At 36.4% G+C, this 11,651-nt stretch overlaps 1 protein-coding gene across 2 annotated transcripts; it reads left to right on the top strand.

The window, feature by feature from the left end:
* The first annotated feature begins 422 nt into the window (after positions 1-422).
* LOC143022560 (uncharacterized) lies at positions 423-2,935 on the top strand. Of its 2 annotated transcripts, none has more exons than XM_076180828.1 (2): positions 423-701; positions 2,076-2,935. In XM_076180828.1, the coding sequence occupies exon 2, from the start codon at positions 2,408-2,410 to the stop codon at positions 2,825-2,827; it is 420 nt and encodes a 139-aa protein (XP_076036943.1). In that variant the 5' UTR covers positions 423-701; positions 2,076-2,407; the 3' UTR covers positions 2,828-2,935. Both variants share the same exon structure in this region, with proteins under 2 accessions (XP_076036943.1, XP_076036945.1).
* The last annotated feature ends 8,716 nt before the right edge of the window (positions 2,936-11,651 follow it).

Genomic DNA, 11,651 nt, shown 5'->3' with positions numbered 1-11,651 from the left:
CACCCTTTCGCGAAGCAGTCCAAGCGCCCATGGTGAAGCCATAACGACGAGGCCGATACCAAAAGACGAAACGGCGAAGAAGCGTAGACAGAGACGTAGACAGAAGCACCTATGGAAATGGCTAATGGCTGCCAAGTGTATAACGAAGAAGACGTTCTTAGGCTGATTGCACACTGATCAAGCAAAAACGCCTTCAAACAAAACATTTTGCTTAAAGTTGTTTGAAATGGGCTTTTTACATGATATAAGTACCTATGTCTAGAGTCTATTACACACTGCTCAAACAAAAAACAAAAACAGCATCAAACAGTTTTCAACACATTCAAACAAAATCATTTTGCCAGAAATCTTTTGTATGATTCAGTGTGCCAGGACATCAAGCAAAACTGTATGATCAAGAAGCAAAAATGTTTTGTATGACAACATTTTGTTTAGTCAATGTGAATCAGGTGGCAACGCGGTCAAACAGCTTCAAACAAGTTTCAACATGTTGGGAGCGCAAACACTGCTTTTTGCTTGATGAAGAAACATTCAGTTTGCATCGAGTGGATGTACCGACAAGATGGAAGTAGACGCTGAAAAACTTATAGTTTTGGTTGAAGCTAGGCCTTCAATTTATAACTATACACTGAAGGATCATCACAACAAAGACATTATCAATATGTTTTGGGACGAAATTGCAACGGAAGTTGGCTCGACCAGTAAGTACAATTTAGATAAAATACATACACAGTAGCTATCGATAAGGACTAATGAAAACAAATTATTTTTGTTATATATTTAATTTTCCACATTATGTATTTCATTTATGTGAGCAAGCCTAGCCTGCCATTGAACAGCTCCTTCCCTTGAATTGAAATAAGTTACAAAGTTATTTCTAACATTCAGTCCAGCATTTGATTTTCCATGGTCAACATGTTGCGTTGCGTCGTTCTCATCTTCGTGTTGTAGCAATTCCTCGTGAATATCTTGTAATGTTCCTTCTTTCTCTCGGACAATGTTGTGCAAAATACAACAAGCCAACGTAATAGTTGTAGCTTTTTCTGGGCTTACTAACATAACATTCTCGAGAACACGGAATTTTTTGGTCAACATACCGAATGCACATTCAACTATTCTTCTGGCTCCTTTTCTGATTATTCAGTTGTTTCCTAGGAAATGGGCGCATCAGGTTTTTAGAAATAGGGTACGCTTCATCAGCAACAAAGACAAACGGAAATTGAATTTCAGTTTCTGTGCAAATATGCCTAGCCGGTGGAATATTCAATGATTGGCTAAAAAATAGTTTTCCAAAATTTGAATTACGGAAGACGCCACTGTCGCTATTTCGTCCATAATCTCCGATATCGACGAATAGAAATTTAGCTTCTGCATCCACAACCGCTTGTAGTACTATTGAATTAAATCCCTTGTAATTATAGAACGATGAACCAGAGTTGGGAGGGCATTGTATTCGGACATGTTTGCTATCTATCGCTCCTAAACAATTCGGAAAGTTCCATATTGAATGAAATTTCTCTGCCACATCTTTCCATTTCTCAGTTGTCGGCTTCTTCATATAAATAGGAGATAATTTTTTCCAGATTACAGAGCATGTTTCCTCAACTAGTTTGCTGATCGTACTAGTTCCAATGCGAAAGTAATAATGAAGAGATTGAAAACGCTCTCCCATCGCCAGAAACCCTGAAATAAATTAACTCATGTAAATGATAACAACGGAATTATTTATATACATTAGTGGGGAAACCAAATATTGTTAAATTAGGTCTGACAGCACACATGTTGTAAATTGATTACATTTTAACTTATAAATTCTTTTAACGTTCAATAATGTAGCGTAAATTCCGAATTACCGACTAGCAAAATCTGTTTCAAAATGCTGACATGTGTACCTCAGAGCAATAAAATACATGCTGCCATTGTCAATCAATATACGTTGCCGAACAATATGTACTTCATTGCTCTGAGTGATACTGGTAAACATTTTGAAACAAATTTCATTGGTCGATTAATTCAAATTTTACCATATGGTACAATGCATATTGCCAATTACTTATATTGTTCCATTCTTTCAGGTGAAAAATGCAAAGCAAAATGGAACAGTATAAGAACATCATATTCAAGATTCTTAAGAGATGAAAAACAACCGAGTGGCTCAGGTGCCAGTAAGAAAAAGAAGTGGTACTTAGCAGAAAGTCTGGCATTTCTACGAGACTATATGGGAAAACACCGCAACCTTGGAAGCAATAGCAATGTACTTGATGAAAATGAAGCAGAGTAAAATGCTGACGTCTCAGATTTTTCAGAAGAAGCAGATGGAATTGCAATCCCTGCAGAACAAAGTAGCCCTTGCCCTGACAATTTTGCACAACCACCCCCTAAGAAAAAAACGAAAGGGAAAACATCGATGATCACAGATGTGGCGGGGCCAATGATAGATTTTCTAAAGAGTAGAACAAGTGTAGCCAAAACGGAAATGACTCAGAGTCACAATTCAAAATTCCTGGAAAGTCTTGTACCAGATATGGACAAATTGACACCAAGAAGGCAGAGGCAGTTTAAAGAAAAAGTTCTTACGACTTTGAATCGGTTTTTGGATGAACAGGAGGAAGAGGCCGTCTGGCTCTCACGGAATCCCCAATGTACAACAACCCTAGCACCGTCTCCTCAATATGTAAATTCCCCTAGTCCACAGCAGCTGATTAATTCACCTAGTCCACAGCATCTGATTAACACAGGAATAGAATCTGTGCAGCAACCCGTGCAATCTACCCCACACTTTTCTCAACAGAACTGCCAAGACAACACTACGTGGAACAATTTGTAATTATATCATAATGTTGTGTAATAGCTACATGCAGTAGTAAATAGTAATTACGAATTTATGTAGCGTCTACATACCTTAGAGTAACGAGCAGTCTTTCTTCAGGTGTTATGCTCCTTCGTATATTTGTGTCACTTTTCCTGATGTTATGTTCTATCATATTTAGAATATGATTAAAAGTACCAATACTTAATCTAGTAAAATTTCTGAATTTTGTTTCGTCTTCTTTGAGTTCCTGTACAAAGTTTCTAAGAGAATTTTGTTCATCTCTCTTCCGGTTAATGGGGTGGACCCACATGCGTTTGTCACTTTCTTCCAAATAAGTGTTTTGCATCCACTGCCACACAAGAACAGCACAAATTTCATCGTCTTTGGTGTTCATTCTGTCACTGTTCTACCAACAATGAGTTATGATTGAAAGCTTGTGTCTTGAACTATACAGGCCATGAATGATGACAAAATGTTTTGCGTGAACGCAAAACGTTTTGTTTGAAGACGTTTTTGCTTGATCAGTGTGCAAATGACACAGCAAAATGTTTGGCAAGCAAACAAAACATTTTGAATGACGATGTTTCATTCATTCCTTTCTACACTGATACAACAAAATGTTTTTACGTTTAGCAAAATGTTTTGTTTGAAGGCTGGAAACTGCAAAGGGTAGCTGGAAAAGTTCGTGTGATAGCTTTCCAGCAGGCAAGACTGGTTCCTTCAGTGTGGTGCAGCTTGTCAAGGCATGGAGTCGCTTTCAATCTTCAGATGATAACTCTGGGGAATGTATGAATGAAAATTTAGTTTCACGATCACGAGGGTGCAATTCGGATGAATTTTTTGTATAATTAATACAAGGAAGCAATAATGGTAGGGTATATGAAGTGTTAAGTTGACGCCGAACTCTGGTGTCAACTCTCCACGTCCCTGTCTCGTCTGCTCTGAAAGATTTCGATTGCGACAGCAAAATGGCTTCGTGTGAACAAGACCCCTTGTTGTAACCTACCACACCGAGTGAACTGTGGAGACGTCCGCTCAGGTTATCAGGAATAAACCGCGGAACTACATTTACATGTATTTGCATGTAAGGTTTCCATGTATACATATACATATACCGGTACGTGTATCATCAAATAACAATGGAAAATAAACATATCTCACCACTGAGACCTTTAATTAACTCGCGGAGGTCTTTTCCGGCTCCTTCAATTGGACCACTTCTCACCTGCTGATAATTAATCCTCGAGACCGAAACTGTCTTTCTTACATTTCATGCATCCATCCGGCTGCCTTGCTGACCACAACTGACTAGTAGCCTTCCCTTCAGGACTCCTCTGGCAACCTCGACCATCAGGACTGAGCTGAACTGGCCACTGACTCCTCCGTAGGCCTATTAATCTCCTCAACCGTAACAGTAGTTCTCTTTAACCAATCACATATCTATTTCCCTTACACATCAAACAATGCCATATGATTTTATTCATTATTTCTAACAATGGGATATGTAAAGTAACCATACAAAATCTTCTCTAAAGATAATATAGAAATATTTGCTGTTTCTGAGCCGTGTCAAAACAACCTTTACCACTCAAAAAAAGAAAACTGCGCAGGGGTGATTGTAATACAATTTAAAATATGGTAATACCGTAACAGAAGAAAGAGTGGGCAAGATAGAGAATAAGGAAGAGAGAGAGTAGGAGAGTGAGAGAAAGAGAGAGAGTAGGAGAGTGAGATAAAGAGACAGAGAGATACCTCATATTCTACATCCATCTCTTCCCTTCTTTCTCTTGTTCCTTGTTCAGTCTGGCAGTCAGAAGCAATCACATTCAAAACGTAGGCAAAGGATTCCTTATATTTCCATCTCAATTTCCTTTTAAATCGAGCTCATCCTTTTCATGTGTCTGTTGTATCATCAAATGTTTATGTCATTCATTATGCAAAGTTTCTTTCTTTATTATTTGATAGAATACTTTTACATTTTTGTTCGTATGATGTTTATGGATGTGTGTGTGTTTGTGATTCATCAAGGTCTTGGATCACGTGTTGGACTCGTGATGGACAGCTATTTCCCTCCCGGAAGAGAGGTTAGAGCTGATACATGACCGATCTATGGGTAATGCTGTGACCCAGACACAGACACACACACACACACACACACTCTCTCTCTCGGTGGCGCGGTTGATAGAGTACTGGACTGTCAGCACCTGGTTCGAATCCTGCCCAGGGCCGAAATTATTACGGTATCGCTGCGCTTCGGGTCGTTACTCCGACTCTCGTGGGCGGGGAGTTGTGTGTGTGTGTGTGTGTGTGTGTGTATTTACCTAGTTGTACCTAGTTGTATTTTACGGGAAGGGGAGCTATGCTCGTGAGGTCCCGTCTTCATATCTCATTTTATCTAAACTATTTTTAAATTCATGTATTGTTTTTGCACACACCACTTTCTCATCTAACTTGTTCCAACTGTCTATTGCTCTGTGAGGAAAGCTGTTCTTTTTCAAATCTCTTCTATAGTTGTCTTTTTTTATTTTCTTTCCGTGTCCTCTTGTATTTCTGTCATCCCATTTTATCAGATTCTCTCTATCAGTAATTTCTATGCCTTTCATGATTCTGTAAATAGCTATCAAATCTCCTCTCTCTCTTCTTTGCTCTAGTGTCTGTAGTTTAAGTTTTTGTAGTCTCTCTTCATATGATAGTTTTGAGAGTGTTGGTGCCAGTTTAGTAATTGCTCTTTGTATTCTTTCAAGTTTTTTTATACATTTTTTTGTACTTGGTGACCATATCGTTGCTGCATATTCCAATCTTGGTCTTATCAGGGTGACTAGGATTTTCCTCACCATTTCTTCATCCAGGTATGTAAATGCCACTTTGATTGTTCTTATTAAATTATAAGTTTCTCCAAAAATCTTATTTATATGTTTCTCAGGTGACATATTATTCATAACAATGACTCCCAGGTCCCTCTCATTTTCTACTCTTTTTATTCCTTCTTCTTCCCCAAATTATATGATCCTGTTATTCTGTTTTTGCTTTTTCCAAATTCCATTATACTACACTTTTTTGTATTGAACTCCATCTCCCACTTCCTACTCCATTCTTGTACTTTATTTAGATCTCTCTGTAGTGATTCACAATCTTCTTCAGTTTTCACTCTTTTCAGTAATTTTGCATCATCTGCAAAGAAGCTCATATAGCTTTCAATTCCTTCATCCATATCATTAATATATATAGCAAACATTATTGGGGCCAGAACTGTTCCCTGCGGGACACCGCTTATTACTTCATTCCATTTTGAGTGCTGATCTCTTATCACTACTCGCATTTTTCTTTCTTGCAAAAAGTCTTCCATCCAATTTAGCAATTTACCTTGTATTCCTCCTTCATATAATTCTAATTTCTTAAGCAACTTCTTATGTGGTACTTTGTCAAAAGCTTTTTTTAGGTCTAGAAATGCACAATCAGCCCATCCATCTCTTTCTTGTATTATATCTATTAGCCTTGAATAGAAACATATTAAATTGGTGACGCATGATCGTCCTTGTCTGAATCCAAATTGCCTTGGATTTAGTACGTTGTTTTTTTCCAAGTATTTTACCCATCTACTTTTGATAATTCTTTCACATATTTTTGCTATTGTACTTGTTAGAGAGACTGGTCTATAGTTGGTAGGTTCTTCTTTATTTCCTCCTTTATATATAGGTACTATATTTGCTTTTTTCCAATCTTCTGGAACTTTTCCTTCTTTTAAGGAACTGCTTATTATGCTATGTATTTTGTCTGCCAGTTCATTCCTACATTCTTTCAGAATCCAGTTTGCTATTTCATCTGGCCCATGCGATTTTCTGACATCAAAATTACCCAAGTGTGTCAATATTTCATTCTTCGTTACTTCTATTTCTTCCATAGGGGGGACTTTTTCCTTCCACTCAATCTCTTCAGGTTGTATATTTTCCCTTGTAAACACTGATTTAAAATGTTTGTTCATAATTTCTGCCATTTCCATTTCCTCAGTGTATTCAACTCCCCCTTGTCTTAATTTCTCCAAGTCTTGTTTGTTTTTCAGTTTATTGTTTACAAATCTGTAGAATAGTTTTGGTTGATCTTTACACTTTTCTATAACATCTTTTTCATATTTTCTTTTTTCCTCTCTGCACTTTTGTACATATTCATTTCTATAACCAGTATATATTTTCCATTTTTCAGGTCTTCTGTCTTTTTTCCATCCGGTCCAGGCTTTGTCTCTTTTGTCTTTTAACTCCCTACAACTTTTGTTGTACCAGCATTTTACATATTCTTTTTCTTGTTTTTGTCTTGGGACATACTTTTCCACTCCTTCTTTGTAAATTTTTGTCAAAATATTCCATTTCTCTTCCACTGATGTTTCTTCTTTGTATATTTCTTCCCAGTTTTCTTGTTGGAAGAATTCTCTTATTTTATCAAAGTTTGTTTTTTCATACATCATTCTTCCTTTTCTATATTGTTCATTTCTTTTCATATATTTTTCTTCATTAAGTTCCAGTTCAATCAATATGTGGTCACTTTTACCTATTGGTGTTTTATATTCAATCTTGTCCACTATTCTAGGTTCAGATGTAATTATTAAGTCTAGCCTCGATGGTTCTTCTTCATTTCTATACCTAGTGTTCTCTTGTATCCATTGTGTCATTGAATGGTCAGTAATCATCTCAAGTAGAGCATTTCCCCATGAGTCATCACCACTCTTTACTGTCATTTCTTCCCAGCAGATTTCTTTGCAATTAAAGTCGCCCATCATAACTATTCTTCCTCCGTCTTCCATTATTTTAGTTAATGCTATCTTTGTGTCCTCTAACATACTTTTATGTTCATTCTCCTCCCATGAGGCTGTTTTCGGAGGCACATAGTTGATCACAAATTTTCTGCTCTTCTTATCTCGGTCTTCCACTTCTATCATAATCATCTCTACTGTATTCTTTCCATATATGACACCTTTCACGTTTATATCCTTCTTTGTCAGGAACATAACTCCACCCCCTTGTTTTTTCTCTCTGTTTCTAATCCAATAATTGTATGTATCATGTCCTACACTGTTGGGTGGTAGTGGGCCTTTTAATTTTGTTTCTACAATTCCCATTATGTCCGGTTCTTTTTCTTTCAAATAATCATTCAGTTCATTCAATCCTGTTATCAATCCATCTATATTTGTGTAAGACACTCTTAGTTTTCTGCCACTTCCATTGTGTTCTCTGTTTCCCTTATGTTTTTCTTTAGTATGTCGAACTGCTTTATTTTCATGTTCACTACTCTCCAATAGAATCTCTCTTTCTCTGACTCCGTTCTTTCCTCGTTTTTTGCCTTAGCTTCAATTCTTTTCTGCTTTTCTGCCTCTCTTTCCTCCTTATTCATTTCTCTTTTTATCCATACCTTTTTATATTGATCATTTGTTGCTAGTTTCCCTGTCTTGGATAGAATTTTCTCTGCCGTTGTTTGTGACCTGAATTTAATCTTAATTGGTCTGGTCTTATCTGTACTATATTTTCCGAGTCTGAATTTTTCCTCAATTTCCTTTATAATTTCTGGTTCATCTTCCTGGACTAATTTTAATAAACTGCTTACCCTTTCATTTTCCTCCTTGATTCTTGCGGTTCTATCTGGGTTATGTTTCTCTTCCATTCCTAATATAATTATACATTTCTTTTTGTCAGCTAATTCTCTTACTATATTCTCCTTCTGTCTCATCACTTTAATAACTGAGTCTTCATTATGTTCTTTCAATTGCTGTTTGACTATGTCAGTGAATGAAACCTTATTCCCTTCTTGAGTTATTCTCCAATTTTTAGCTTCTGTAGCTATTTTCTCACTGTTTTCATTACTATTCTTCTTCAATTTCTCATTCTCCTCCTTTACATTTCCTAACTGTCTTTTTAGGTCCTCTACTTCTTCAGTTAAGTTTCTGTTAGCCTTCTCTAGTTGTTCCAATCTTTCAATTCTTTGGAGAATGGAGCCTACATTACCTAACTTACGTTCCAAGTCCTCGATCACCTTATCAACTCTCTCCTCTAGTCTTATCAGTCTGGGGGGGGGTTGTGTCCCCCCCACCCTCTTTAAATCCCTGGAACATATTCTCGTCACTTTCTACTGTATTTCTCCTCTCTATACTTCTAATCTTTACATTTTTATTTGCCATTTCGTCATCCGGTGGTCGTTTCATGTTGACCTTCCGCCCGTCTGCCTGGGCCAAGTCCTCCACATCCTCATTACCTTCCATTTCCCCAGTAATCCCTCCCCCTCTCCTCTTTCCTTACTTTCCCACTACCTCACGAGCAATTCCCCCCCCCCTGCAAATACAAAAAGGCACTTCTCTTTGCGTTGGTATCCACAATCTGCACTTTTCTTCAGAGCGTTCGTCAAGCCGTCCGTTCGTTGAAAGTGTGTGTTTACCTAGTTGTATTTACCTAGTTGTATTTTACGGGAAGGGGAGCTATGCTCGTGAGGTCCCGTCTTCATATCTCATTTTATCTAAACTATTTTTAAATTCATGTATTGTTTTTGCACACACCACTTTCTCATCTAACTTGTTCCAACTGTCTATTGCTCTGTGAGGAAAGCTGTTCTTTTTCAAATCTCTTCTATAGTTGTCTTTTTTTATTTTCTTTCCGTGTCCTCTTGTATTTCTGTCATCCCATTTTATCAGATTCTCTCTATCAGTAATTTCTATGCCTTTCATGATTCTGTAAATAGCTATCAAATCTCCTCTCTCTCTTCTTTGCTCTAGTGTCTGTAGTTTAAGTTTTTGTAGTCTCTCTTCATATGATAGTTTTGAGAGTGTTGGTGCCAGTTTAGTAATTGCTCTTTGTATTCTTTCAAGTTTTTTTATACATTTTTTTGTACTTGGTGACCATATCGTTGCTGCATATTCCAATCTTGGTCTTATCAGGGTGACTAGGATTTTCCTCACCATTTCTTCATCCAGGTATGTAAATGCCACTTTGATTGTTCTTATTAAATTATAAGTTTCTCCAAAAATCTTATTTATATGTTTCTCAGGTGACATATTATTCATAACAATGACTCCCAGGTCCCTCTCATTTTCTACTCTTTTTATTCCTTCTTCTCCCAAATTATATGATCCTGTTATTCTGTTTTTGCTTTTTCCAAATTCCATTATACTACACTTTTTTGTATTGAACTCCATCTCCCACTTCCTACTCCATTCTTGTACTTTATTTAGATCTCTCTGTAGTGATTCACAATCTTCTTCAGTTTTCACTCTTTTCAGTAATTTTGCATCATCTGCAAAGAAGCTCATATAGCTTTCAATTCCTTCATCCATATCATTAATATATATAGCAAACATTATTGGGGCCAGAACTGTTCCCTGCGGGACACCGCTTATTACTTCATTCCATTTTGAGTGCTGATCTCTTATCACTACTCGCATTTTTCTTTCTTGCAAAAAGTCTTCCATCCAATTTAGCAATTTACCTTGTATTCCTCCTTCATATTCTAATTCTAATTTCTTAAGCAACTTCTTATGTGGTACTTTGTCAAAAGCTTTTTTTAGGTCTAGAAATGCACAATCAGCCCATCCATCTCTTTCTTGTATTATATCTATTAGCCTTGAATAGAAACATATTAAATTGGTGACGCATGATCGTCCTTGTTTGAATCCAAATTGCCTTGGATTTAGTACGTTGTTTTTTTCCAAGTATTTTACCCATCTACTTTTGATAATTCTTTCACATATTTTTGCTATTGTACTTGTTAGAGAGACTGGTCTATAGTTGGTAGGTTCTTCTTTATTTCCTCCTTTATATATAGGTACTATATTTGCTTTTTTTCCAATCTTCTGGAACTTTTCCTTCTTTTAAGGAACTGCTTATTATGCTATGTATTTTGTCTGCCAGTTCATTCCTACATTCTTTCAGAATCCAGTTTGCTATTTCATCTGGCCCATGCGATTTTCTGACATCAAAATTACCCAAGTGTGTCAATATTTCATTCTTCGTTACTTCTATTTCTTCCATAGGGGGGACTTTTTCCTTCCACTCAATCTCTTCAGGTTGTATATTTTCCCTTGTAAACACTGATTTAAAATGTTTGTTCATAATTTCTGCCATTTCCATTTCCTCAGTGTATTCAACTCCCCCTTGTCTTAATTTCTCCAAGTCTTGTTTGTTTTTCAGTTTATTGTTTACAAATCTGTAGAATAGTTTTGGTTGATCTTTACACTTTTCTATAACATCTTTTTCATATTTTCTTTTTTCCTCTCTGCACTTTTGTACATATTCATTTCTATAACCAGTATATATTTTCCATTTTTCAGGTCTTCTGTCTTTTTTTCCATCCGGTCCAGGCTTTGTCTCTTTTGTCTTTTAACTCCCTACAACTTTTGTTGTACCAGCATTTTACATATTCTTTTTCTTGTTTTTGTCTTGGGACATACTTTTCCACTCCTTCTTTGTAAATTTTTGTCAAAATATTCCATTTCTCTTCCACTGATGTTTCTTCTTTGTATATTTCTTCCCAGTTTTCTTGTTGGAAGAATTCTCTTATTTTATCAAAGTTTGTTTTTTCATACATCATTCTTCCTTTTCTATATTGTTCATTTCTTTTCATATATTTTTCTTCATTAAGTTCCAGTTCAATCAATATGTGGTCACTTTTACCTATTGGTGTTTTATATTCAATCTTGTCCACTATTCTAGGTTCAGATGTAATTATTAAGTCTAGCCTCGATGGTTCTTCTTCATTTCTATACCTAGTGTTCTCTTGTATCCATTGTGTCATTGAATGGTCAGTAATCATCTCAAGTAGAGCATTTCCCCATGAGTCATCACCACTCTTTACTGTCATTTCTTCC

Source organism: Oratosquilla oratoria, unplaced genomic scaffold (assembly GCF_046742065.1).
Source record: "Oratosquilla oratoria isolate Oo_2021 unplaced genomic scaffold, ASM4674206v1 SCAFFOLD117, whole genome shotgun sequence".
NCBI lineage: Eukaryota > Metazoa > Arthropoda > Malacostraca > Stomatopoda > Squillidae > Oratosquilla > Oratosquilla oratoria.
This window is presented reverse-complemented; position numbering and strand designations above follow the sequence as displayed.

Excerpts from the sequence above, each read along its gene's own strand:
- LOC143022560 (XM_076180828.1), top strand. The coding sequence starts at position 2,408 with ATGATCACAGATGTGGCGGGGCCAATGATAGATTTTCTAAAGAGTAGA.